The sequence below is a fragment of the Denticeps clupeoides genome, chromosome 6 (assembly GCF_900700375.1).
Source record: "Denticeps clupeoides chromosome 6, fDenClu1.1, whole genome shotgun sequence".
Classification (NCBI taxonomy): domain Eukaryota; kingdom Metazoa; phylum Chordata; class Actinopteri; order Clupeiformes; family Denticipitidae; genus Denticeps; species Denticeps clupeoides.
Genome location: NC_041712.1, coordinates 5,797,818 through 5,824,726, shown reverse-complemented (window position 1 = coordinate 5,824,726; position 26,909 = coordinate 5,797,818). Strand labels below are relative to the sequence as shown.

At 46.0% G+C, this 26,909-nt stretch overlaps 4 protein-coding genes across 10 annotated transcripts in view; 1 reads left to right on the top strand and 3 right to left on the bottom strand.

Annotated features, from left to right (window-relative positions):
• The window catches only part of hbegfb (heparin-binding EGF-like growth factor b), a 1,997-nt gene extending 1,645 nt beyond the window's left edge, over positions 1-352 (bottom strand). Inside the window, exon 1 of the mRNA XM_028984412.1 lies at positions 180-352. Coding sequence (XP_028840245.1) covers positions 180-222 — 43 coding nt within the window. The 5' untranslated portion in view covers positions 223-352. The remainder of the gene's footprint in view (positions 1-179) is intronic.
• Positions 353-1,215: 863 nt separating this feature from the next.
• On the bottom strand, positions 1,216-6,380 carry hnrnph1l (heterogeneous nuclear ribonucleoprotein H1, like). Of its 2 annotated transcripts, none has more exons than XM_028982963.1 (11): positions 6,271-6,380; positions 5,471-5,578; positions 5,234-5,395; positions 5,001-5,144; positions 4,423-4,561; positions 3,436-3,617; positions 2,641-2,753; positions 2,425-2,560; positions 2,260-2,343; positions 2,082-2,180; positions 1,216-1,893 (listed from the first exon to the last, which is right to left on the bottom strand). In XM_028982963.1, exons 2-11 carry the CDS (start codon positions 5,553-5,555, stop codon positions 1,886-1,888), a joined length of 1,152 nt encoding a protein of 383 aa, XP_028838796.1. In that variant the 5' UTR covers positions 5,556-5,578; positions 6,271-6,380; the 3' UTR covers positions 1,216-1,885. The 2 variants fall into 2 exon arrangements, with proteins under 2 accessions (XP_028838796.1, XP_028838794.1); XM_028982961.1 differs by having other exon boundaries at positions 1,216-1,889.
• Positions 6,381-7,931: 1,551 nt separating this feature from the next.
• Positions 7,932-20,174, top strand: brd8a (bromodomain containing 8a). Of its 6 annotated transcripts, XM_028983103.1 has the most exons (20): positions 7,934-8,299; positions 8,663-8,759; positions 8,889-8,958; positions 9,043-9,092; positions 9,202-9,324; positions 9,617-9,697; positions 9,802-9,866; positions 10,305-10,441; positions 11,215-11,406; positions 11,502-11,574; positions 12,060-12,194; positions 12,864-13,030; positions 13,235-13,637; positions 13,713-13,759; positions 14,689-14,966; positions 15,450-15,542; positions 15,843-15,911; positions 16,759-17,041; positions 19,475-19,519; positions 19,767-20,174. In XM_028983103.1, exons 1-20 carry the CDS (start codon positions 8,281-8,283, stop codon positions 19,824-19,826), a joined length of 2,487 nt encoding a protein of 828 aa, XP_028838936.1. In that variant the 5' UTR covers positions 7,934-8,280; the 3' UTR covers positions 19,827-20,174. The 6 variants fall into 6 exon arrangements, with proteins under 6 accessions (XP_028838939.1, XP_028838941.1, XP_028838937.1 ...); XM_028983104.1 differs by lacking the exon at positions 19,475-19,519 and having other exon boundaries at positions 7,933-8,299; XM_028983106.1 differs by having other exon boundaries at positions 7,932-8,299; positions 8,663-8,958; positions 9,043-9,324; positions 10,309-10,441.
• Positions 20,175-20,359: 185 nt separating this feature from the next.
• On the bottom strand, positions 20,360-26,091 carry dnajc18 (DnaJ (Hsp40) homolog, subfamily C, member 18). The gene is made up of 8 exons (XM_028983109.1): positions 25,571-26,091; positions 24,927-25,107; positions 24,636-24,781; positions 24,072-24,290; positions 23,317-23,429; positions 23,098-23,207; positions 22,693-22,865; positions 20,360-22,036 (listed from the first exon to the last, which is right to left on the bottom strand). Exons 1-8 carry the CDS (start codon positions 25,695-25,697, stop codon positions 21,912-21,914), a joined length of 1,194 nt encoding a protein of 397 aa, XP_028838942.1. The 5' UTR covers positions 25,698-26,091; the 3' UTR covers positions 20,360-21,911.
• Positions 26,092-26,909: the final 818 nt, after the last annotated feature.

Genomic DNA, 26,909 nt, shown 5'->3' with positions numbered 1-26,909 from the left:
TACAACATCTACATTTTCATAATTTGCTTAAACAAAAAAAAAAAGTGATTAAGTTGCGTTAGGCATGTTAATGAAATGCGTTAATTTACAACTAGCAAATAATTGTACATGAAACGGCATGCGGTAATAGACTCTTGGGGGGAACCTTAAACGAGTTTAAAAAAAAGTGACAAACTCACCGACAACGTGGACGAAAAGCACGAAAATCCCCATCGACTTCATGTCGGTGCTCGTCAGCGGGCACGAACTTATCCTTTAACGCAGACGTCGGAATATCCCGAGCGGAGCGGAGCAACGCTGCGTGGACCGGGGTGGCGCGCAGTCGAAGCGCTAATGCGAGTGGCGAGCGCGGACTGCGGGGTTTTTATAGTGCCGAGCCGCACCTCTCAGTGGAGCGAACAGGTAGTTCCGGTAAAAAAAATAAAATACATTTTTTTACCACCGTTATGAATAAATACGCCGCCATTAACTCAACCGCAGATGCTGACCGGCAGGTTTGGGTCTGTTGGTTTTATTTAATTTTTTTTGTCGGATCCTGTACACATTGGAATGTACAGCCACGTGTGTATAGACACAAATCGTACAATAATTAGAATAATGCGCCACCTTGTGTCTGAGGCAGAGCATTCCGCACATCGCTGCTGAGATCGTTCTCCCGATGAACTTTCCACCCCATCAAACTGGAAATGAACAAAGAAGCGATCAAGCGCAACATTTCAGCACGACTGGCAGCGTGGTGGCCAAATCACTTCCCATCCAACCTTTTCCTGGAGGAAGGGGAAAAGATTTGGAACTCCTTAATACATCAGACACCCCCACCAATTTCTATCACGATATATTAACTTTTTTTTTTATTATTTAATTTATTTTTCTGCAAGTTCTGATTTTAGGCAGAAGCCTTACAACTAAAGAGGTAAGCTGTTGCTGGGAAGGGCTTCAGGATGGCCAAGGTCAGCTGCACAAACCCACATACGATGGCTTTTTCTCAACTATCATATTAAAATGTATTTAACTTTTTGTTCTTCTCATAAATAATTTCTTGCATTTTGTTCAATCTACCAAAAAAAATTCCACGAACCAGATAAATTATTTCAGAGAAATGAATATTGTAGGGGAATAGTGGAAAACGGATGTAGGTTTTAACCAGTTTTACTTGATAATTGGAGTCAGAGATGCACACAGACTATCCTCAGAACCAAACTGGCACAAGCAAGGTTTTCTTTAACAAGTTTATTCACTATGTGCATTAAAGGAACCAGTAGGGAGACTATGAGAGAGAAGGAAACATTTCAATTAAAGATTTAAAATATTTATGCCTCTCTAGTGCATCAAATTACCAGAGGGAAGAAAACAAAACACTTTTCCAATGAAAGAGGAAACGGAAAAAAAAAAAAAAAAAAAACACGTATTCATGCCCTCACATTATAAAAATCCATATTGAATCCAAGTAGAAATGACATCATGGGAGGAACAGCTGAACAACTTCTTAAGTCGTAACAAGCAGCCATTATCATCATATATACAAAAGCACACAGGCTAGTGGGACAGGACAATCAGGCTTCAAATTCAGGGGAACCCAAGATTTCACAACCCATGTCTCAGCTTTACTTAACCAAAACAAGGTAGAGATACACTGACTTCAGTGGAAAAATATTAAGAAACAGAAAATAAAAACTCGGCCATGTCTCAACCTCAATGTGTCTGGCCAGTACACATACTGTTAACCTCCTGTATAATAAAAAAAAAAAAAAAAAAAATCCTTTTCAAATCAGCCTGGAACACTGTCGCCCCTCACATGCCCCACCCTGCTCCCATGCTCATGCTTCCGTTCATGCCCACCGAGCCTCGGCTGCTGCCGTAGTAACTGCTGTTCATCCCACTCTGGTTACCTGACAGGAGAAAGAAATTCACAAATTAGGACCCCACGCCATTCTCCGTAACTGACTGAATCAATTAGCAACTACAGGTAATTGGCTATTTCCATTCAGACTTTCTGAAGGTAAAAAAAAAAAAGTAGCATCCGAATGTGTGTTTGTTTAAAATTTAAAACTTTCACACATTGGCGTAGAGGTGACACTTACTGTAGTCATTGTAGCCACCCATGCTGGACTGGCTGCTGTATCCTCCCTGGTAACCAGCGTTCATCTGCTGGCTGCCGTGCCCGTAGGAAGACTGGTTACCTGGAGGTAAGTTAACGGTTAAATGCACTGTAGCCCAGTCCGACTACGCTGCGCTGCAACAACATGCCAGAGCACCTACCCATTCCGCCCATCATCTGGCCACCGTAGCCCCCGCTGTTGCCTCCTGCCGTCGAGTTCAGGAACAGCTCAACATAACGGTGCTCTGTAAGACAGGGTTGCATTACATTTAGCCAAAAATGCACCCAGAGCGCTGGAAACGTGGAATTTGGCTGCTTGAACTTACGCATGTTCGCTTTGTCCTTAGACATGGCAGCCACTGCGTCTTCATGTGTAGCAAACTCCACGTCTGCCTCACCGGTCACCCGGCCGTCTGGCCCAACCTCGATGTGCACTCGTACAGGGTTCAGGGGAGAGAAGAACTGCAAAATGGAAAAAGTACTGATGCATACTGACGTGTGTGGTAAATTAAAGTCCACGAAAATATAAACATAAAACTCACGTTGTAGATGTCTGTCTCTGTGGCTCGGTAGGGCAGCCCCCTCATGTGGACACAGTGACCAGTCGTACTCTGGAAGTTCGAGCCACTGTCACTGTAACGTCCATCTGACACACCTGAAGACACAAGAGATGTGATAAATACATACATCTGTGTCAATGCCTCTCTTCCCACTGTTGGCTTAAAGACCTTCTACATGCAATTGTCACTTTGTGAGATGATGTAACATTAATGCAACGTTGATGGGTGTAAAGAGTGCTTTGGCCATTCTGCTCAACTCAGTCGGATCTGGAATTTGTCCCCTTATGTCTCTCTTAAGGGGAAAGGTTACCTCCCCTCTCATGCTTTTTCCCCCTCCCCTAAAACATTATCTCCACCAACCATCATGGCTTCCAAACATGCGAAGCATTGCAGTTGCTCTGTGACTGGCTGTAAAAATGAGCACAAATGTGTTTTTTTTTTTAGTTCAGTCACATGAGACTCTGGTTGGTGAATGGTGTTTATGATGTAATTTCCGCATATGCCCCCTCAACTTCTATAAAAAGCTCTCCTCGTCCCACCCCTCTCCTCCTCATTAGCATTTAAAGCTACACACACCGAAAAGGAGCATCCTGGAGAAATCTCATTGTGGGACTGGGTAAAAGTGGCTGTAATTCTAACTCTAAGACCGATATAAAAGGTCAGGGGACCTTTAAGCGCATTTCAAAGAAACTCCCATGAGTCCTATTAGCACCAGTCACAAACCCTACAACACACAGGAGTGTTTGAAATGAATGGATCTGGTTCATCTTGGCTGACCTCCACCGTAGCCTCCGCGCCGCATCCTGTCGAAGGAGCCGCCACGGCTCATGCCGTTGTAGCCACGCCCCCCGCCGCTGGGCCGGTCATAAGGCCCTGGCCTTTGCATGCCCATGGACTTGCGCGGGGGCTCATAGTGTGTTCGCACTTCAGCACGACTACTCTTGAAAATCTCAATATACCTAAGAGCACAGAGACAAGCTTTAGGGCAAAGGTCACAACATTTCACATGAGGAATAAAGCCACACACTTTCAGGAGCATTCAACAAAACAATATGGAACTATCTTAATGGTTTGGAGTACTAGGTGTTGATTTAGCAGAAGGGGCGTCTTCTCTTGTTTTTTTTCGAGTAACTTCCATTGTAAACTTTACCAGAGTGAGATGAAGTACTTTCTGGCAATCCAAAAATTCAATTTTTACTCCCAAAAAACAATATATATATATATAAGTCAAAGCTTTACCTGTGACTGAGCAATCCAAGCTCACAAGAAAGTCCAAAAGACTAACTTCTGTGGAACATAACCATTTCAGCTAAATGGCTTCTTTTAACATTGACAAATTCGGAAATTCTACAAAGTACTTTTTTATGATAAAATCAATACCTAGCATGGAATTTCATTTTCAATAAGTTCAAAGAGACATCAGAGAGGGGGAAGTGAAGAAAAGATTGACAACCAGAAATGGATGCCCTGATGCCTGTTGTGTACCAGTCCACATTCAGATGTTTTTATTTATTTAACCACAGCTCTGCTGCTATATGGGCATGGTACGGTTCATAAAACTTTATGCCCATATGGTCAAAAGCATTTCACTTTTATTTATGTTTTTAGGCCAAAAGAAGTACTGTGTAGAACCCATCTGTACATGTCCTGTGTTGGAGCTGTGTGTGTGTTCATGTAATGTGTTGGTTACCACAATGAGACGTTTGTCGGAACAGTTGAATTCCATAAGAAAAGCAGCTTAACCAGCCAACCATCCATCCCCACCTGTGCCCTATTCTTTCCTTGTGTTTCTTTAGAGCCTTTTCAGCTATATCCTGTGAAGCAAACTGCACGAAGGCCTCCCCCGTACTCCTCCCCTGGAAGTCCACCGGCAATGTTATCCCATTTGGCACGATTTCCAACCCTTCAACCCAAGGACAGATAACCCCAGCGGGGGACATATTAAATCACATGCCCATTCACAGTTGTCTTTGCTTGTTAACTTCTTATGAACACATATATGAACAAAATAAATTAAAAGAAAAACACACAGGTTAAAGACACTGAAGACACCTCAATACATGTACCTCATTGCTTTCACCTTTACAATGTTTGATAAATGGAAGGGATTAACACCTTGGGGGAAAATGCAAATAATGCAGTTTTATTCTTATCAGATACCTTAAAATCCTCAAACCACTGAACAGTTGACAAGTGTTACGGAAATCAATTTTTTTTTCTCCTGTGACATTACTAGAACAAGGCATCTATCTGTAGTGCCCCTCCCTCTTTACAGTCTGCAAGAGCAGAACAACAAAGTGAACGTGGCACTGCCAGGGGACCGGGCCCTGACCGGGACGTACCTCCAAAAAACTGAACAATCTCTTCCTTGGTGCAGCCGAACGGGAGGCCGCGCAGGCGGACCAGCCCGTCGCCTTCCGTCTCGGGGCAGTTGGGTCCAGTGTGTTTGAGGACCCAGTCCATCTCAACGTTATTAGATTTGAACACTGTGTGTGGTGGGGGGAGAAATGGCGGTAAAGACGAGCACGCATTACCGTAACCTTATTATTCTACCACAGAAAGCAGTAAAAGTTACCCTCGACATATCTGTGGCCCATCGTCTCCCTGTCTTTCTTCACTGCAATCTTCAGGTCGTCTTCCGTCTCCAGCTCCACAAACGCCTCTCCGCTCGGCCTGCCCTCTCTCGTGTAGGTGAAATGGATCGCGGTCCCGTTGTTCGCCACCTTGCAGTCGGCCGCTGCGCAAAACAACTTCCGTGAGCGCGAGAAACGGCAGGAATCGCGGCCGGGTGAAATATTCCACGGCCCCTTACCCGAGAAGAACCGGGAAACGTCGTCTACAGAGCACGACCAAGGCAGTCCCCGAACCCGGACAACGAAGCCCTCTCCATCTGCCATGGCTGGAAATGGTTTGATTTCACCTATTGAAACATTACAATAAGAAAATTCATATATTCATAGTTAGTCCAAAAAGACAAAGAAGACTAACACACTTACAACAAATAAACAGTGTAGGGTGTGAAATCTTGTTAAGAACTAAGATTTGTAACGTGAGTAAATATATAAAACTGGATATAATTTTAAAAATGAGGTGAGATGCGTTGTCTCGATCAAAACGAAATTATTATAATCGTTACGCAAACCCCACGTTAGTAACACAGTGTTAGTAGATGTTACTAACAGCGGACGGACGCGTTGCGGGGTGTTATTTACGCCGGGTAGGCGGGCTAAGAGATGTTTAACATCCCCGCCATTTTTCCCCGAGGAGCATGTGGCTACGATGCGCACATCCGACCCGCTTCAAACACGACGACTCTGCCGAAAAGCGAGTTGGATGAGCGGAGTGCGCGATGGATGGCGACGTGGATTACAGTGGGAGTCCATTTTAAACTCTCGACACTTGTGGGGTTTTATTTTCCCGAGCAGCGGCTGCGCAGACGGAGACAAAGACGCTCGCAGCAGCAGCAGCAGCAGGCCCACAATGGGCGGCCGCTCGCACCAACACTTCACACGCGCGGAAAATTACAACTCTCGCCGCTCAAATCCCCACTACACCGACGACATAATACCGCCGCGTTTACATCCACCGCTTAATAGCGCGGACGGGAGGTACCTTGGTAAATTAGCGTCTTCGGTTCGGTGCGGCGACGTCTTTCGCTGGAACGAGTACGAGCTCACCCTGAAGACACCCGCGCATGCGCCGTGCGACCCTCGGCTGTGACGTCAATAACGCGCGACGTGGCCCGACATCCACCGCCCACGCTCGGTCGCTGTCACGTCACGCGTGTGATTTGCATGTGAAGGCGGTGGCCGCTTTTAGAGAACTGGGATTTAGAAACGCGCAGGCCTAAGTGACGGGACGAGGGGGGCTTTGTTGGCGACTCGAAGGAGTCGAAATTCTGTTCAAAATGGCGGAGAGAAGTAAACCAAAGCCTGGCCTCACTAACGACGCGAAATATGAACATATGTCGTGTTATGTTCTCATAGACGTGCAGGACAAGACACGCAAAGCTCTGAAAAAGAATGTTTAAAATGTACCTCTTAACTATTGCGAATACGGATTGGGCCGATTTGTTAATGTTGTTAGCAACGTGACCCTGTGTAGAACCGTTTGTAGGCACACTGCTCCTAGTCTCTTTAACACATAGTCTACACATGCTCTGCTTTGCACTTTGCACCATAGTACACAATTCCATTCCATTTTTATGCACTTTTTTTTGGCTGGAGTATTCTTTACAAGATAAGGATCATCTTCCTTTATTAGAGCCACAAGTGTGAAATGTATATTGTCACGACAGGAAGCAAAAAAATAAAAAATAGCATAGACAATATGTCAATTATATATGCTATTATACATTATATTACGTTGATCTGCTGTTATATTATTTATAATATAAAAAGTCCAATGTGCAAATAAATAGTCCTAGAAAAAAACAGTGGATGTGAGTTCAGTATGTCCATCAAAATTGTACATATGTACAGAATGTGCGTTTTTTGGCCTGACAGCGGCTGCCAGGAGACCTTCTGAGCCTCTCCGTCCCACATCGTGGGCGCAGCAGCCTGCCGCTGCAGGAGCTCCGGTGCAGCCAGTGTCTCCTGCATGGGGTGGGAGATGCTGTCCACCATTCTCCACCTGTCATAAAAGCCTGCCCCTTCCTGTAGGGGGCATCAGAGGTGGGAGTCCAGTCCAGTTCATTGTTAATGTTTACAACTTTTGCTCGTGGGTCAGCATCTGCATGTGCGCAGCCCTGTACACTGTGTGTTCTGCCAGCCCGAGCTTCCTTGCTCGAACCACTTTATGTGGACCGTAACAGATGAAATAAGACAGAAAATAAAAGAACGATTGCGTAATTCTGCCTCGTGGCAGTGGTGGCCGGGGCAGTGGTGGCCTTGCAGTTAAGGAAGCTGCCCCGTAATCAGAAGGTTGCTGGTTCGAATCCCGATCCGCCAAGGTACCACTGAGGTGCCACTGAGCAAAGCACCGTCCCCACACACTGCTCCCCGGGCGCCTGTCATGGCTGCCCAGTGCTCACTCAGGGTGATGGGTTAAATGCAGAGGACAAATTTCACTGTGTGCACCGTGTGCTGTGCTGCTGTGTATCACGTGTGACAATCACTTCACTTAAAAAAACTTAACTGTGTCATGTTCTCATCAGCTTCGATACCATCAAAAATTCTACATTTGATGGCGGCATGGTGCTGCAGAAAGTTTTCCTCGATAGACTTCTGATGATGATGCCATCGACACACCTACGTCATCTGATTATGTGCACTTTTTTTTTTCTGTTGATCCTCGCATGCTGCGTCATCCGGACGTTTTTACGCACGTCTGCTGAACGCTTGCGGCTTTTAAAACGCAGACTCGGTAAAAGTTTGGAGGATGCGGGCATCGATCCCGCTACCTCTCGCATGCTAAGCGAGCGCTCCACCATCTGAGCTAATTCCCCGCGCCGCCCGTCTGGCTTTTACTGTCGCCCACGGACGCGGTCGCCTCGCGTTACCACGACCGCAGTTCCACGCAAAATGACTTTTATTAAAGGCCGCGGCGCCTACATTTCCCACAGAGCAACTTTACCGCATCGACGACGTCTCGGCATAAGTGGGCAGGTTCAATCATGACAAAATGGCGAGCGGGGTTGGAAGTAAGTATATAATTTACATCTGCATGCTGTAGATGCGTGGAAATGGCGTGCACCCCACATCTGCGTGGCGGACGGGCGCCTGTGCATCGTCACGCGCTGAAGAACGACGTTTCCGGCGTGTGGGGATGAAATATCAGTGGAACGGGCGATGCCTTCGTATTTCCGTGCATATTTCCGTCCCGCAAACTGCGGGTCTCGTGCATAAGACACGCTGCAACTCGCAGTGCGATATTCCCGGCTCGTGCACATATGATGGGAACGTGGGAACGTGGGAAATGTTCTGGCCAGCAGCCTATTATCCGCCTCTGATGCCCAGGGCTTCCCGAACAGCACCAGCTCTCAGTGTGTCCCCTGATTCTGCAGAACACAAGCTGCTGTCCCTGGGTCCGACCGAGCCCTGGTCAGTCAGTGAGAAGCTGTGCCTGGCCTCCTCCGTCATGAAGAGCGGGGACCAGAACTGGTAAGGTGCACGGCGCAACACGTCCCGGGAGAAAAAACGGACAGATGAACACTGCATGCAGGTCCGTCAGTGGCCGGTTCTTTTCCTGCCTGTATGATCGATTGTTGGTGCTCTGCAAACCGTTCACAGGGTATCGGTCAGTCGGGCCATAAAACCTTTCGCGGAGCCAGGACGACCCCCTGATTGGTTCTCTCAGAAGGTAAGGTGCATTATGCCCACGGACAGGCACGTGCTGTTCTGGAGGAAATGACACCTAATCGCTGCGCCCTCTTCCCTGCATCAGCACTGCGCCTCGCAGTATTCTGAGCTCCTGGAGACAACGGAGACCCCGAAGTAACAAATAAAATAAAATCTTCGTCCATTATTAACTATTAGGAATGAATGGGTGGAGGAGAAGTGAAGAAGGGCTGTTGGGGTTTTGTTTTTTTGTTTAATTCTGAAGGAGGAAGCGGGGGGAGAAAGGAGAGGTTGTGGAGACCATAGAAGATGTGATTGTGCGAAAACTGACGGCAGAGAGGATCGAAGAGCTGAAAAGGCTGATTAAAGACACCCAGGAGAAGCACAGGTACCCACGTACAGCTTGTTCATGTCTTAATGGCGTGCAGAGGCTACGAGTGATGCTGCAGGACAGATCGCCCACAGATCCCTGTTCTGTGGGTCATGCAGGTAAAGCGGTCTACATCCCCCAGGTTCATGCATCCCAGAGAAGAACTGGCAGGTCTCCTGATTTCATGCTGCTTTATTTATCCTGCGCTGGCACTGGACTGGGACATGAAATGATTTTTTAAATTATTATTTATTTGTAAAATGCTGGGGAGATTTCAGACAGGCATTGCAGAAATCTGTCTGTCTTGCAGGAAGCTGAAGAGGGAAGCAGAGCTCATTCAAGCAGGGAACCTGGATTCCAAACTGGAGGAATTATGGGGGGATATTTTACAGTGAGGACTGTATTTCATGATATTAGCACTGTCTTTTCTTTTAAACAGATGTTTTACAATTCCTTTTCACACCATTGTTGGAATGAAACATTTTTCTTCCACAGGAAGAAGAAACAGGAGGAAGAGGAGGCAGAGATGAAGAGGAAGGCCACAGATGCAGCCTATCAGGGTACGAGAAGATTTCTTCAATGTCGCTTGCCAGCATGAGCCCTGATGCAGCAGCACAGACAGCAGCTAATATCCCAAATATGAATATTAGCTGCACAACAACACTTGACACATCTGTACTGCAGTCAGGACATTAAACGTACGCAACAGATGTGAATATTTACAATAAGAGCTTTTTTAATAGTTTTTAATTACAAAAAAAAATCAGCAAAAAGTACGACTAGATGGAGTCAGTGTACCACTGTGATACCGAGAAAATCCCACAGGTGGCACTAGAGGGCTGGCGCGTTCCCCTGGATGACGTACATATGGTACAGATGTGATGGTTGCGCAGGCGAGATGATGGAGAAGAGTTACCTGCTAGCCGAGGTCGGCCGTGGTGTTTCTCCGCGTCTTGAGGAGCTCAGTGCGCTCCACCTTTTCATTTCTCCCTCTCCAGCCAGACAGGCGGTGAAGAACGCTCCAAAGCGGCTGAGCGGCGTCACCGTGCGCTCCCCCACCGGGGCCAGTTCGCCGAGCTTGGACTTCTCTCTGAGTGACACCCCCCTGTCCACGCCAGACGAGCCCAGCGCATCGGTGAGTCCCCTCATACAGTCAGCAGTGTCCCCCTGGAGACACTCAGGGTGTCGTGGAGAGTCAGAGAGATGCAGCAAGCAGTCGTGGTCCCGTGGGCTGAACCAGCATGCACCTTAAAAACAACATGGATTGTCCCAGATCATCAGTCCATCCCCCGTTAGGCTGGCCACCAATGGAGGTTTCCATCTAGGTGCTTGCTGCTCATGAGTGTGCTTTGCGAATTTGTTTACAAAGCTGCAATATTCAAGGACATCCCAAGCTCCCCATACTCTTATCTTAGGGTTTTCCCCAATTAGTGGGACTTGTGGGGCAGTGGTGGCCTATAATCAGAAGGTTGCCGGTTTGAATCCCGCCAGGGTGCCACTGAGCAGAGCAGTCCCCACACACTGCTCCCCGGGTACCTGTCATGGCTGCCCGCTGCTCACCAAGGGTGATGGGTTAAAAGCAGAGGACACATTTTGTTGTGTCACTGTGTGCTGTGCTGCAGTGTCTCACAATGGCTTTGTTGTGACTTCTGGGTGTCTTAGACATGTGCGAAAGGATCTGAACAGGCAAAGGCATCAGAGGCCTACAGAATACTCAAAAAATCCTCAAAAGCTCGATAATATACAATATTATTTGAACCTGGGACTTTGTGGTCTTTTGGTTAGTGGATTACTACTAGGCCAGCTTTACCTATCTTTACAATGCTCACATATCTTCACCTTCATCACGGTTCTTTCTGATCTGTTTTTTTTTTTTTTTATATTCTTTATCTCTTGGTCAACATGTAGACACAGGCCAGTGCCGCGTTTTTGCCCCTTTCTGATGGTCCTGGGCCAGGAGTGGTTGAGTCAGGTTTGGGGGCTCTTCTGGACGACTCCCCACAGAAGAAGCTCCTCGGTCAGAAGGCCACTCCGCCTCCATCACCCCTCCTCTCAGAGCTGCTGAAGAAGGGAAGCCTTTTACCCACCAGCCCCAGACTAGTGAGATTCATTTACACATCAGACAAACGTGAGTAAAACACACTCAGCGTACCTCCAAGGAAAGACACCAACGCATTCCTGACCTCCTCTCTCAGGTGGGTGAAGGGGACGTTCCTGGGGGTCACATGGCTGGAGCTCACGCTTTACCCGCCTCCCAGGCAGCTACAGGTACAGCATTTCAGGACTGTATACATTTTGTATTGTGGGTAAAGGGTGTGCCCGGATAGTACAGTCGCTTGTTCAGGGGGAGATATTTCGTTTTTTTCAAGCAGCTAGATCACTACCACCTTAGATACCATGAAATAAAAAAAAAACCCTATCCTGTGTTAACTATTCAAGTTATTCTGTACCACGCTCTGTGGGCTTAAGTTTAGGACTCTCTTGGAGAGGACTGCTGAGAATTATTATTTCCATCAGGCCTGACAAATTCGGAAGATTTTAAATGAGAGACACGTGGACAATATAATTGAAAAAAATAACATGAATTTGATGTAATGATTAATGAGTAACACTTTACACCAATGCCTTTTTTTCTATAGTTGATCTAAGTAATGTGACGTCGATTCTAGCCCTAGTCTTTTTTCGGCCTTGGTCTCGGTCTTGCCTGCAGCCTTGTGACATGCTTGACCTTCGGCTTGTGTATATATGTGTAGGAGCTCCCACGCTGTCGCGCTTGCTGGAGGCCGGCCCTGCCCAGTTCCCCTCCCCTCTGGGTTCCCTGGCCACAGCAGATGCTCCCACTGCCTCTGCAGTCCCCGCACTGGACCCCGCCACGTCTCTAAGCACAGGTCTCTCTCCCTCTCTCTCTCTCTGTTCATTTTCTTTTCCATATTCAATACCAGGAACTGGAACTGATAGGAACCAGTAGATCAGTTCCTCACCTATCTTTGAAATGGATTGATATATTGGCTGCATTCGCAAATAAAAAAGTCCTTTTTCATTGTTTTAGTAACAGATAGTAATAGGAATAGCTGCTGCAGACAGTGTTACTAAAATTGCGCGAAATGCAGCTGTGACTGCTGCATTTTTTAAAGGCTTTATTGTAATTGCACAATCATACTTATTATAAAAGTACAACAAGTTTGTGGTCCTGCTCACCACCCCTCAGTACAAAATGCCATAATCAAGAATAGAAAATGAAAAGGTAGTTCAACAATATAAGAATAAATAAGTAATAAATAAAAAATTTGAATAAGAGAGGTAGGGAGCATACTGATATGAATTGTAGTGTGATGCAAACAGAGCAGATCCAGTATGTGTATTTGCATTTTATGTATTAAAAGAGTGCTTAAAAACTGTCCCTCATTCCATCAGTTCTTGACCCTGAATCTCCTGCCAGAGGGCAGCATCTGACAAAATGTAAAATTTCAAAGCATTAATGTAACTTGCCCTGGTTAAGGGTGTCTGCCAAATGCTGCTGTGTGTTGTGTGTGTGTGTGTGTGTGGTGTGCATTTAGGTGTTGATGTGGTCACCGCCTCTGTAAGTGGGGTACTGATTCATCCCGACTCAGCCGAACACAAGGCAGTGGAGCTGGCAGAGGACGACCTGGTCACGGTGTCCTACATGGGCGAGGAGCTGGACCTGGAGACAGTAGGGGACATCATTGCCATTATAGAGGACAAGGCAGGTCACAGTCTTGACCTTATTACGGCGTCATCCTATTTTTCCATTTTCTTCTTTTTCGGTGAAATGATTTATTCTAAATGGAAAGTGCAATGTAAGGCTGAGATTAATCCAAAGTTTATAGCTAATTTGCCTGATCATTATACACAAATCAGAGTCAGAATTGAAGTCAATAGAAATGATTTGTGACTTTGTCTTTTTCAGGGGGATGAGAATGCTGAGGCTCTGGACGCTGCGGCTGTCGAGGCAGCCCTCTCTCTCTGTGAGGAAAGTGGCCACGCCCTCTCAGGCCCCTGGGAGACAGATCCGCCCATTCTGTCAGGAGCCCCGCCCAGCTCTGCATGTCTGCACGAGGCTTTAGAGGTTAACAGAGACGTGCTGGAGGCGAGGGCTGAGGGGTGTCGTTCCCAGGACCAGTGCGTCCCAGTATTTCCCCAGTGCTCAGGGCCGGTCATGTGCGATCAGACACACACCCATGAAGGCCACACCTCTCTCTCACATCCTATTGGTCAGGCCGGTAGAAAGGATGATCAGACAGAATGCCCCGCCTCTTCACACCCTGTTATTAAATGTGAGACTGAAGAGTGGACCAGTCCTCCCCTCACAGGTACTACTTCTATAAAATGTCCACATGGTAAATCTGTTAATCATCTCATCCTCCTCTCTTCCAATCACCCCTCAGAACCTGTGACAGAAGATTCGGGCTCTGCATTAAGCAAGGTTCCTAAGGTACTGGAGGCCCAAAGTTGTTGTTTTATGAAAAATGGTAGAGTACAGGGGGCAGTGGTGCCCTAGCGGGTAAGGAAGCGGACCCGTAATCGGAAGGTTCGAATCCAGATCCACTGAGGTGCCACTGAGCACCCACACCCACACACTGCTCACCAAGGGTGATGGGGTAAAAGCAGAGACACATTTCGTTGTGTTTTACAATGACAATCACTTAAAAGTAGAAACAGTGCAAATGTACTGAAGCCTTAAATGTAAAGAGAAGCAACTTTGTTTTCTTCTGTTATAAAAGTATATGTTTCTTTTATTACATTATTGACAATTGACTGAGTACTCGTCTCAATTAATTAGATGTCACTTTGCATATAATGTTAGTCTCCATTTCATAGATTTTATTCTAATTCTTGTAATGTTATGGCTGTTATATTTGTCCTTTAGGTGTTATTTGGTTAGATATTTAGACAGTATTTTATTTAATACAGGAACGGAAAGGTTTGCTAATGTCACATAGAAAATCCATTTTACTGCTTTGTTCATTAATTTGAAGTTAATATGAAGAATTAACTGAACATATGATTGATTACATATGTTATTATTGTTATTACAACAGATACACCAGCATTACAGAGAAAGTGATTATTTGTCATGTGTGATACTCAGCGTTTGACCCATCACCCGTAGTGAGCAGTGGGCAGCCTTGAACGGTGTCTGGGAGCAGTGTGTGGGGACCTTGATCAAGGGGACCTCAGCGGCATCTAGTTTAAAGGTTTACAGCCACAGGCTTCTGCAGTTGATGAGCTGAACACTGATTAACACAACTGGTCTACAGTCCACACATAGCTGCATAGCTGGTGTTTCTAATAAAGTGGCCACTGTGCGTTTTCTGACTGTTAGGGAGCCAGGAGCTTTGATCACTTTTTTTTAACCTCCAGGTCGAGAAGGAGGAGGAGGAGGAGCTGCTGAGTGATGGTGAAGAAGGGAGCGTGTCGGAGCTGAAGGAGGGCCAAGAAGAGGACGCTGCAGAGGAGTGTGGGCTGGACGAGGAGGGTGAGGGGGCGGAGCCGTACCTGTCTGAGGCTGAGGGCGAAGCCGAGCTGGAGCCCCCGGCAAGTGAAAGCGAGGATGGATACAGCATGCACACCGCCTCCTCCTCCCTGCAGCTCCACACCACAGCTGACTCCATCCCCAGCAGCCCGGCGTCCTCACAGTTGTGAGTACCGTGCGTCACCCTAAACATCAGCACAACACACACATGCGTGCAAATAGACAGGCACTCGCATAGACAGAATTTCACACATCATGATAACCCCACTGTATTTTTACTTTACTGCCTATAACTAAATTTTAAAGATGTTAGTGCCATTGTAGGGGTCGCTGTTAGTGACCTGGCCCCACACCACACCTGAGTTTGAATCTTGTGTAGGTGGAGTTTGCATGCTCTCCCATTTTTCCTCCCACTGTCCAACGACCTGTACGCTATGCGGATTGGCGACTCTGAATTGCCCGGAGCTGTGAGTGGGTGCTTCTGTAGTAGTGTAGGACCACTACATCATAGTGGAAATGCAGGGTTGAACTAAATAGAATTGAACGTTATTATGCATATGAAAAATACTGCACTGATTACATCTAAAATATCAGAATTGTGAAACACGATGCTTATTGTGACAGTTCTACCTCTGCACTGTTTACTTAGCTCCATAAGCAGCGAGGATCAGGAGGCCATCCAGGCACAGAAGATATGGAAAAAAGCTATCATGTTGGTGTGGCGAGCAGCAGCCAATCACAGGTACTTTCATTTGTACCTAAGTATGGTAATTTAAGGACACCTTGAAGTGTTCATTCTCTCAATAGCTACTAATATTCTACATTTTTGCTATGTAGGGATTGTTTAGGTCATTGTGATGCACGGTGCCACAACGAAATGTGTCCTTTGCATTTAATCATCACCCTTAGTGAGCAGCCACTGAAAAGGCGGGCAGCGTGTGGGGACCTTGATCAAGGGGACCTTGGTGGCACCTTGCCGGTTCTGGGTTTGAAGTCCGGTTCCTTAACCTCTGCCCTTATGTTGTTTGGCTTTTCTGTGCAGGTATGCTAATGTGTTCCTGCAGCCGGTAACTGATGACATCGCCCCCGGATACCACAGTATTGTCCACAGGTGAGCCAACCGGCAAAATTAGAATCTTTCTGCTTTCTTTTTTATTCTCTTCAAATGGAACAGATTCATCCTGTCCAGCTTACTTCAGGGTTCCTACGGTCATTAAAAACCTGGAGAAGTCTTGGAATATTCCAGGCCTTGAAACGTTTTGGAATCGGGGAAAAAAAAATTATAAATTGTGGAATAGAAATTGAAATCTGAATTGACACATGAATGGATAACGAAATACATAGTTCCCATAAGACTGCGAGAGAAACTAAAATGAATCTTTACATAGATACCTAGTGGCTTTACGTAGTGAACCACATCATGCAGCACCTCCACAGCAGCATGAACACATTTGCACAGACATTTCAGAGAACATATGGTGATTTGCCTTAGTCATTGAAAAGTCATGGAAATCCTTTTGCAAAAATGTGTAAGAATCCTGTTACTTGTTTATTCCCTTAGTCTCATCAAACATTCCTAGGTCAGCACAATACTCAGACACATGGACATTGTATTGCATAAAATGTATAAAAGTAAGTTGCAGAAGTTTACGAAACAAAATATAGCACGTGCTCTTCAGAAGTAAAAACATCACTTTTGTAATAATCCTTTTGCTAATTATTGGCAAATAAATATTGTAATAAATATTGAACCGTTTGTGTTCGTTTACAGCTATTTATTTATGTCTGAAAACTATTATAGATATAATCTAGATATTGATTATGAAAGCCTTCTTTCAGATACAGTAGAACCATCTGCATTTCTCCATAATGTCACGTTATGATAAATTAACAGCTGATCATTCTGGCTACTGACCACTGGTTGTGGAACAGTATCTCTTAAATCTCCCTCCCCTCAGGCCCATGGACCTGTCCACCATCAAGAAGAACATCGAGACGGGCCTGATCCGTACCACAGCGGAGTTCCAGCGCGACATCATGCTCATGTTCCAGAACGCGGTGATGTACAACAGCTCGGACCACGACGTGTTCCACATGGCCCTGGAGATGCAGCGTGATGTGCTGGAGCAGATCCAGCAGTTCCTGGCCACACAGCTGATCATGCAGACGTCCGAGTCCAGCATCAGCGCCAAGAGTCTGCGTGGCAGGGAGACCAACCGCAAACAGGACCCCAACGACAAGGTACGATGGCGAAGTGTATACTACACACAGACAAAAACCTCCATGGACGGTTTAGCTGCTCTTGTTAGTAGTGTTGGTAGTGGACTACCATTAACCTGAATAACATAATTAACACATTATAGTGATAAAATGTGTTTAAGCACACCAGTATTCAATAAACGTACGTACTTGAGTCTTGCGGTGGAAAAGAGTGATGCAACAGATCCCTGTTGATCCTTGATCCGAACTGATCCCTCTCCACAGTCCGACACGCATGTGATCCGAAGATTCAGGAAAAAACGTTTTGATGTATGGTGCGCAGTCTGTCTAATGATAGTCATGGCCACCGGTAGCAGAACCACTCAAATGTCATGTGTGGGAGCATTTTGGCTTCCTTGTTAAATATATTGATGGGAATGCGGTGGTGGACGGAACCACCACAGTTTGTCGGCAGTGTGGCTCGAGGAACCCATATGAGACTGGCAACCCATTCATTTGCATACGACATCACCCTGGTGTGACGGGCCCATGGACGGAGGCTACGCAACAACCGCTGATATTGGCGGCATTTAAGCAGCCATTTGCTGCCCAGTCCAACCAGGCCAGAAGCTGTTGGGGTGCAGACATAAGGCCATAATACGTTCAAACATATGATGAAAGTGCTTGAGCTGCGGCATGATATCGCGTCGCACGCCCAATTCAGTGACAAGATCATTCCAACACAAACCCTGACCAATCAAGGCATGGACTCCACAAGGCCTCTGAAAGGGTTCTATACTATGTGGTACCAAGAGATAATGTGCCATAGATCTGACCTGACCGGCCACAGTTGCTCGATAAGATTGAGATGTGAGACACATGGAGGCCAAATCAATGTGTTTGTCCTCAAATAAATTTGTGACTGAATAATATATCCTGTTGAAAGGGAAAGCTGTCACCAGAAAATACTGTTTCAGTGAGGAGAGGCAGGACTGAAGGACCCAATGCGTCACTGTGTGCTGTGCTGCAGTATTTCACAATGACAGTCACTTCACTTTCACACTCCTGATTTGTATTTTTGCAAATTTGTTATTAGTCATAAATATCATTTTGTAATTTGTACTGTGCCGTTCGCCATATTCTGTATGTGAGCCGTCATTAATAGTCAATTGTACAGATTACACACACACACATACACAGAGCAACTACCCTGCTTCTCTTTTCCTGACAGCTAAACTCTGCTTTTTCAGTGTCTGCATGCTGCTCCTGCTTTTGTGTGGGTCTCTGCATGCATCCTCTCTCTCTGTGTATGTGTGTGTGTGTGTGTATATATGAGAGAGAGCACATGGCCACCCTGTTCTGGGTTATTTTTCTTTCACCTCCACTGCTGTACAGATGTTAAGATTGTACTTCACATCGCCAGACTTCCTGCTGTATTGGCACACGCACCAGTCAGCCATAATATGATCACCAATGAGAGGCGAAGTGGAAATTACAATGGCACTTGGCTGTAGGTGGGATAAATTAGACAGCAGATGAACAGTTTGTCCAAGTTGATGCATAGGAAGGAGGCAAAATGGGCAAGAAGAAGGATTTTGACTGCAGTTTTTGTGCAGTCTTCCTGGTCCAGAGGAGGAAAAAATCTGTGAAGTCAGTGACAGCGATCTTTTCATGTTTTACATGTTGCTCCTTTTTTGTTTTTGATGAATGTTAAACTGGAGGATGGAGTAAAACTTTCTCTGCACACAAAAGCACTGAATTAAAACCACTCCAACTTGATGTTACTTGGCTGAGAGAGGCATGGCACAACAGAGGTTAAAAGAATGAACAGTTTCTAATTTATTACCACCAGAATATTATTATTGCAGTTACATGTGAATATTGTGCGTAAAAAAAGGAAAACCAAAATGAAAGACAGAGAAAACCAAAATGAAAGACAGGAGGAAAAGATAGAACATCCTGAACCAAGATTCAGAGACATCACCTGATCCAGGAGAAAAATGGGTAGAGAGAAGACTCGGGAACTGGAAGGCCCAGTTACGATGGAAAAGAAGCTGAGAAAAAAAAGAGCCCCGCTACCACACGTAAACATCCTTTATACATTTGACTCACAGGAAGTTGTCACAGACCAATCAGAATTTGTTGTTTCTGTCGTCACGCCCTCAGAGTCTCCCGTCTGGGGCAGACAAAGATAGCAGGCGATCTCAAAAAACATGGCTGGCGCTTCACACATATTATTTACCAAGAGCAAAGAACAGGAGACGGACCCCCACGGACCATCACCACCAAATGGCCACGAGAACAAACAGGTGTTTGCCTCTCCACAAGGCAAAGTTGCAAAGTACCGTGGTCCTGCAGAAGGCCCCATCTTACATGTGATTTGTATTAACGCTGTGTATTTGTCTGCACATGTGTATGTGTGTGTTGGAGCAAGTGAGAACCGCCCTCTCTCTGACTTGTTTGTCCTTCTCACAGGACACTGTCCCCATGGCCTCTCCTGCCTTCCTTCTCTCTCTCTTTGTAAGTATCCCTTTCTACAGTGCTTCTCCAGCTCTGTTGTAGTGGTGAGCCAGAGCACACTTACGAAAAGCTTCCCAACCACACACACACACGACAGTCAAAGAAGGCTCATAAATTACAGTAAATACATAACATTAATGATTTGCTTATGTCAACTATGTAGACATATCTGCTCAGACATGCATAATACAGACATATTTACATTTCACCGCTCTCCGCAACTCACTGCATGCTGTTTTTGCTGCAGGATGGAGGCACTAGAGGGCGCCGCTGTGCCATCGAGGCTGACCTGAAAATGAAGAAGTGATGAACGCTCTAGGTGTGTAGACCATGGAAGGCTTCAGGTCCCACAAGGACCGGATTCAGGGAGTTTCTGGGTCCCACCAAAGGGCCTCAGACACTAACGAAGACTGTAATAAGACAAGCAACCCCCTTCAGCCCTTACGTAGAGCTCGTCTTTTACACGTACACTAACTGAAAGGAACAGGAGCAGTACGTTTTTTTACAATAACACTACTTAACTTGATGTACCATTGTGTCTATCCTGTGAAATGTCGATGTGTGGTGTGTAGTGATGTACATTCCAACTGGCTTGTGTGGGGGGGAAACAAATTAAAGTACCTGCACGACTGCAGGATGATGACATTGATTATGACATGTCTGAATCTAGCCTTCATTATGAGGTGTGGCAGGCTACAAAAAAAGTAAATGCTGGCTCTGAGTGTCAGAACGCACAATGCCGTACAGTCTCATCCATTCAGTGGTCATTATCTTATGGCTGATAATTACACCACATGGTCAAGAATAATACGACTCAAATAAATACCAGAGGCGTTCAGATGATCAACAGTAGAGTTGTAGATTTTAATTAATTAAACCAACACAGAAACCCTGCCCGGCACAAACCAAAACGCTGGTTTGAACAGACAGCGTTCCTCATTCTGCCAGCATTCTGGAAACATCCCCTTCCAGTTAGTAGTAAGTGAAGGTCTGCTGGAAGCCCCATCGTGCCTGATGCAACTCTCGTGTCTCCAGTTTTGTGCTATATTATGGCCTTGAGTTCAGATGGATGAAAAGAACGAACGGAGAGCTGATCCCACCCAGACGGCTCAGAACAGGTACCTCTAACAGTCCTTTCGGCGATGGGCAGAACGCACTGACTAGAAAGGCGGCTTCTGCTGCGGAACGTGGTCTCCCACCAGGGAGGGAGGACACCGGGAACTCCCACTAGGCTGCATGCATTACCAACAAAAGAGCTGGAGTGGCACAGAAAGAAAGAAGAAAAGTACCTTTGTCCAAACCCAATTCTTACCATGAATACAAATGAGGGATTACCTTTTTCTTTTTTGGCAAAGTACTTGCTGCACTGCTGCAGACCACTTTCTTGGTTTTTAAGGGACATTTATAGAAATTGACCAATAAAACAGGTTTGAAATGTGTCTGCACCTCAGGCTTACTTCATGAGATTCTTAACTACACTACTGATCAAAAATTTTGGGTCATTTAGGTCAAAACTCCTGTCCAGACATTGGTTGCTGGAAATGGCTTTTAATGAATGGAATACCTGCACAAAGGTCAAGATGAATTTTATCAGCAATGGATGCTGTGCGCAGTGATGCAAGTCCGTTACTCTAAAAGCTTCATTCATTATAAGAATTACCTCAAAATAATGACATCTACAATGCCCGATGGCAGCCAAGCTGTAATTGCTGCAACTGGAGCATTCTTAGATAACATTTTAAAGAAACAACTATTATTTCATTTTCTTACCATTTCTTATTCATTCGGTAGTATTTTCCCTTCCATGTTTCTACCATGGAAAACAAAGATTTCTAAATGACTTTAAAACTTTTGAAGAGTAGTGCAGCGGTAGCAATTTTCATTGACCATTAAAAAAAACTGAAATTAAATAGTTGTTAATGTGTTAAATGAATTACATTAATCTCATCAATAAATATTATCTCACAGCAACAAGAAATGTTTTAACAAATATTAAATTAATTACTTAACAAATAAGTTAATCAGTCTAACATACTCAGGAAAGTGGCCTAACCAAATGGTAATTTCTCAAAAGCCTGAATTCCTTAATGTAAGGAAGTAAAAGGGCAAACTCTTCCTATAAAACCCCACCACGTGACGAGGCTGAGCTTTAAGTGGTAACAGGCTGGCAAAACTAATTGCTCTACAGAGGCAGCAGCTTGTAAGCACTCCATATGTGCTCCATTTCTCTTGCACGGAAAATAAATAAATAAATAAAATAAAGACAGAAGGCACCACGTCCATGTGGCTTGTTTGCTCTAAACGGAAGTGACCCGTGAGGGTAAATGCAATGAACTCAGGCTGATGAAGTGTTTGTAGAGGGGTGGGGGTGACCGCACCACCGGTGAATCCTTCAGTCTCCACGCTGACGGCCGATGAACCGGTGCAGCTTCTCGCAGTGGTCCAGCTTCATGGACTCCGCCTTCTGCCTCAGCCTCTCGTCCCGGTACAGCTGTCCCAGGTTGGCCAGGTCAGACTCTGTTGGGGAAACGGTTCATATGTGAAACGATCCTAAAGCCAGTCCCATTCAGTTAGCACAATCAGAGACCTGCGACTCCCTCAAATGACCCTTCATTTCCAAACATGATGTGGAGTGAGGCCTTAAGCCGCAATTCTGACTGATCCAGGAAGGTGATTTAATGGTTCTAGAGTACAACAGAATGAATAGAGCATGTAAGAAGATTCCAACTTTGTGGACAAGAATTATTATTAGGTTTTGCAGCCTCATGCAGATAGTTTGCGTGACTGAATGACCAGCCCCCGAAGCAAACTAGATCTAGTTGCATTCTCGCTAATGATATTTGCATAATGCAAGTAAATGGTTGCAGTCAGAGGTGTGAAGTTCAGGCTTGAAAATAGGTCTAGCCAGTGTTTTGGTTTGGTTTTTTTGGTTTTATTTTGTTTTCTAAGACCTGGAAAATGCTCTTTTCAATTTCCATGACTTTTCCAGGTTTTTAATGGCCGTAGGAACCCTGCATCTTGTTTGTCTGTGAGACAACAAGATGCTCCTTTTAGCTCCTTCCATCTCACTAACCAGTAGGCAAACCCTCCACAACAAACAACTGCACGGGCAATTTCCGGGACAGATAAGCTACTCTGGAATAAGGTTAGAGGGAAGGTCACAGTTGCCTTACTCTGCTGTTTCTCCTTCCAGCAGCTGCTCTGCAGATGGTCTATGTAGTCACTCTCTATGGTCTTCTCCAGCTCATCCAAGGCCGCGCCGTGATACTCCTTGTGAAAGCTTTTGTCTACATAGTAGGGAACACCCATATGCTGGGTCTCTCGGGACACCACTAAGCCCATGGACCTGCAGACAGATCACCACCACATGAGACAGGCAAGGGCCAAGTAAGACTGAACACGAGATACCATTCAAGTTAAAACAAAAATCTATACATCTGGGATCAAATAGGGTTAAGACTGCATAGTGACAACATTTATATCTTCAATGAACAAATATATTGTATATAGGATAATATTGTCTTGTACGATTAGTACACATTTGACTAAACATAAGCAAATGACACGATCAGACTCACGGTTTGTAGAAAAGGCTGTATGGAGGGTTGGTAGCAAACATCTGGGTTACCACAGAGATAAGGATGAGTACCAGCACAGGAAGAAGCTGCAGAACAGCTGTGAAGTTGTTCTGTTTATTAAAAAAAAAAAAAAAAAAAAAGGAGAGAAATAAGGTCACACAAGAAAAGTATTACAGCTCATCAACAACCCAGACGTAGACACCCCTACAAACCACACACCTGACTGCGGTTCTCCTCCACTGGCTCTTCGTGCCTCTCGTACATGCGTCGCCGCCGGGGCTGGTAAAAGTGGGAGTAGGACGCACCTCTGTTGGAGTACACATGGATGTTACCTAAAGGAGCCAAAACACAACCCAGAAACCGGTGGGATAAAAACAACCGAAACAGCATTGACGTAACGCGATACATTATTCATACGCAGAGAGCACCGTTTACATAAAGTTTCAGAAAACTTCTATGTCATGTTAGTCAGACTGAACTCTTACAAACTGCTGGCATACAAATCTGTGTACACACCGCTCATAGTAGAAGTGGAGTCTGTAACACCCCCACACACCACAAAGAATAGCACGCAACTCGCAATGAGTGTCCAATTCACCACGATATCAATTTACCAGCAGATCTTTTGTCTATTGTTTTAGTCTGTGATGTAATAGGTCAACCGGAAAAATACCAACTAGTAAATGGTCACCGGTCATCAACGAGTCTGACATAGATCAGTCAATAAAGTAGTCTGTACTATAGGAGTTGCTATACTGTTAATCCCTGTCATTCCTATTTAGTTTTGTCTTGAAGAGTTTTGAGCCCTGTCTTTGTAACATGTTCTCAGGTGTCTTTGTGCAGACATAAGATGTAGAAGTTACATTTTCACTGAAGACCTTAAAACATTATTCAGAAAAATATCTAACCAACAAAAACATACATTGCCCTAAACCAATCAAACACTGGGCAAACCCACAAAGAGTCTTGCAAACCTGTAGGAAATCTGCCGCCAAAGAAGATGTTAAAAAGCTCCTCAGGGGAAATGTCTGCCTCGAAATCCCTGTGGAAGGTGCGGTGGTGGGCGTGGTGGGCATGGGCGTGGCCCTGGCTGCTGGGCTGGCTGGGGGGCTCAGCTGCAGTCTGGTCTCCATACTGGTTGTACTGCTGTCTCTTCTCTGGGTTACTCAGCACGGCGTACGCATTGCCGATGGCTACAAAGAGAGCAGGAAGAGGGTTTTCTTTTTAATGTGGCGGTGATGATCAGATTTTACTTCTGCTCTGTTATATTGTGCAGCGCCTTGTGACTTACTGTGTGCGAAAGGCGCTTTAGAAATAAACTTTCCTTTAATAAGAGAAAAACCTGTATTTATTACCCCTTCATAAAAAATACCTTTATGAACACGTCACATGACGGTTGAGGCCTCGGTTTGTTCAGCTTGTGTCTATGCGGGGGCTTACATTTACCATGCAGTGAAAACAAAATACACGGCATGAGATGGAGACAGTGATGAAGGAGCGACTGGGCATAATGTGATTCCCAGGAGCTGCACTCCTACCTTTGAAGGCATCTGTTGCTCCAGGAGCGCAGTTCTTGTCTGGGTGGAAGCGCAGAGCCAGCTTCCTATAAGCTTTCTTCAAGTCCTCATCGCTGGCATCCTTCGGCACACCCAGGATCTCATAGAAGTCTTTACACCTCTTTATCCTATGAAGACAGAACCAAATAATTTAAATGGAGGAGAAAAAAAGAATATAGGTCATGCATGTGATTATGGGATAAAAATAGTTTTGTCTATGAGGACAGGACAAACAGAAATGGTGAATTCCACCATTCAGGAATACTGTCCCACCTGAGCACTCCCTGGCGCTGCTCTTCAGTGTAGCTCTTCTTGTCGTCACTCGTCACCTCTGGCCGTGGACTGTCCTCATCCGTGGACCTCCATCCCGGCGGTGGGGTGTACGTGCGCTGCTGCTGCTGCTGCTCCTCTGCCGAAGCGGTACTCCCATTCCGTACAATCGCATCGATCAGAACTGTAGGGGAGGAGAACGCTACAGATGACAAATCTGGAACTACACACACCGGTTACATTACGATTAGTAAAGACTTCTGACCACATACACACACTTTTAAAATATAAATCATTTAAATGCGACTGGAGGCTCCTCAATGGCAACTGGACTTGTTATGGATCCTCGACAACATTTCTCCAGACTTGAGGAAGCCCTCTGGAATGGACGGGTGAAACCTAGTCAAGGATCCTCAACCAGTCCAGTTGGCAGTGAAATAACCACGAGCTGGACGACCGAGAACCTCCACAGATAACTGCAGACTCGTTCAGCTACAAGAGCTTTCGTGGCTATAAATCCTGCTCCAGCGCAGACTACTGAGCCGCGACATCCGTGCGTTCTGGCCTGTAAAGGGGACGTGTTTTCCAGGCTCTTGTTGCAGCAAGATCCCGACGCTGCACTTTCTATTTCGGCCACCGCCGCTCACCTCTCGCCCTGGTACTGGGGTAAATCCTCTGAGCTTCGTGCAGCATCTGAAGCGCCTTCTCTCTCCGTCCCGAGCGCAAGCACAGCTTGGCTTTTTCTATCAACCTGTCCGACTCTTCCTTGTCCATTTTTTTTTTTTGCTTTTAAAACTTTTTTAAGCAGCAGGATAACAGCCACGTGGCAACCAAATGGCCGCTATGCCGAGTGTAAAACGAGTTTCTGGAAGAAGTGGAAGTCCTCACACGTGCCTGAAAAAGGTCTTTATGGCTGTTTATGTCTGGCTAGTTAGCGCGCTAGTTAGCACGCTAGTTATCGATGATTAGCCCACCAGCGTCGCCCAGCCAGTACACTCGGGCTCACGCATTTCCGTCCCTCGGGCGAGAAAGAAACGACCCCGTACTCCGCACAATCAACACGACAGCCCACAGACGCGACGCGAGGCCACGAAACCCGACACCGCCGCCGTCCGCTGCTGCTCTCCCGCAGCCTCCATATCTGTCAGGCCGTCGCCGAAGCGGAACCGGAAGCGGGCGGTCAGGAAACGGACCAATCGCGCGGCGCGCTTTCCAGCTTTAAATGGAGCCGTCGGAACACGCGAGTTCTTACCAATAATAAACCGATATTAGAGCAGCTCGTTGTTCTTTATTTAAGACACCCGTCTTTTTGGGTACACTAACAAAAAACATTTCCTGTGCAAATTTCCTAGCGAGTAACACACTCACGGGGGCCCTGCAGGGAACGGTTCCGGCGCCGTTCCTCTTCACAATCTATACTGCGGACTTCTCACACAACTCCACCAACTGCTTCCTGCAGAAGTTCTCTGATGACTCTGCAATAGTCGGCCTCATCACTGATCGGGACGACAGGGAGTACATAGAACTGACAAGGGACTTTGTGGACTGGTGCCAGCAGAACTACCTCCAGATCAACACTGGAAAAACCAAAGAGCTGGTGGTAGACTTCCGCAGGCACAAACATCCTCCACTGCAACCACTGGACATCCAGGGTATGGCCATTGAGGCAGTGGAGAGCTACAAGTGTTGTTTACGGTGTGGTCTGCTGGGGTAGCAGTATCTCCGCTGGGGACAGGAAGAGGCTGAACAGGCTGATCCGGAGGGCCAGCTCTGTTCTAGGATGCCCTCTGGACCCAGTGGAGGTGGTGAGTGACAGGAGAATGGTGGCTAAGCTGTCATCCCTGTTGGACAACATCTCCCACCCCATGCAAGAAACTCTGACAGCACTGAGCAGCTCCTTCAGTGGCAGGCTACTGCACCCACGATGTGGGAAGGAGAGGTTCAGAAGGTCTTTTCTTCCAACCGCTGTCAGACTCTATAACAAAG

What these genes read in the sequence shown, in the direction of transcription:
- hnrnph1l (XM_028982961.1), bottom strand. Translation starts at nt 5,555, where the DNA reads ATGGCAGATGGAGAGGGCTTCGTTGTCCGGGTTCGGGGACTGCCTTGG. An exon ending in TAAGGACAAAGCGAACATGC is followed by an intron (nt 2,344 to 2,424) that starts GTAAGTTCAAGC and finishes CCTGTCTTACAG; the next exon opens with AGCACCGTTATGTTGAGCTG. An exon ending in CCAGATGATGGGCGGAATGG is followed by an intron (nt 2,181 to 2,259) that starts GTAGGTGCTCTG and finishes ACTTACCTCCAG; the next exon opens with GTAACCAGTCTTCCTACGGG.
- brd8a (XM_028983103.1), top strand. An exon ending in TACCCACCAGCCCCAGACTA is followed by an intron (nt 11,407 to 11,501) that starts GTGAGATTCATT and finishes CTCCTCTCTCAG; the next exon opens with GTGGGTGAAGGGGACGTTCC. An exon ending in TTGCCATTATAGAGGACAAG is followed by an intron (nt 13,031 to 13,234) that starts GCAGGTCACAGT and finishes TGTCTTTTTCAG; the next exon opens with GGGGATGAGAATGCTGAGGC.
- dnajc18 (XM_028983109.1), bottom strand. Translation starts at nt 25,697, where the DNA reads ATGGACAAGGAAGAGTCGGACAGGTTGATAGAAAAAGCCAAGCTGTGC. An exon ending in TGGCGGCAGATTTCCTACAG is followed by an intron (nt 23,430 to 24,071) that starts GTTTGCAAGACT and finishes TGGCTCCTTTAG; the next exon opens with GTAACATCCATGTGTACTCC. An exon ending in TACAGCCTTTTCTACAAACC is followed by an intron (nt 22,866 to 23,097) that starts GTGAGTCTGATC and finishes ATCTGTCTGCAG; the next exon opens with GTCCATGGGCTTAGTGGTGT.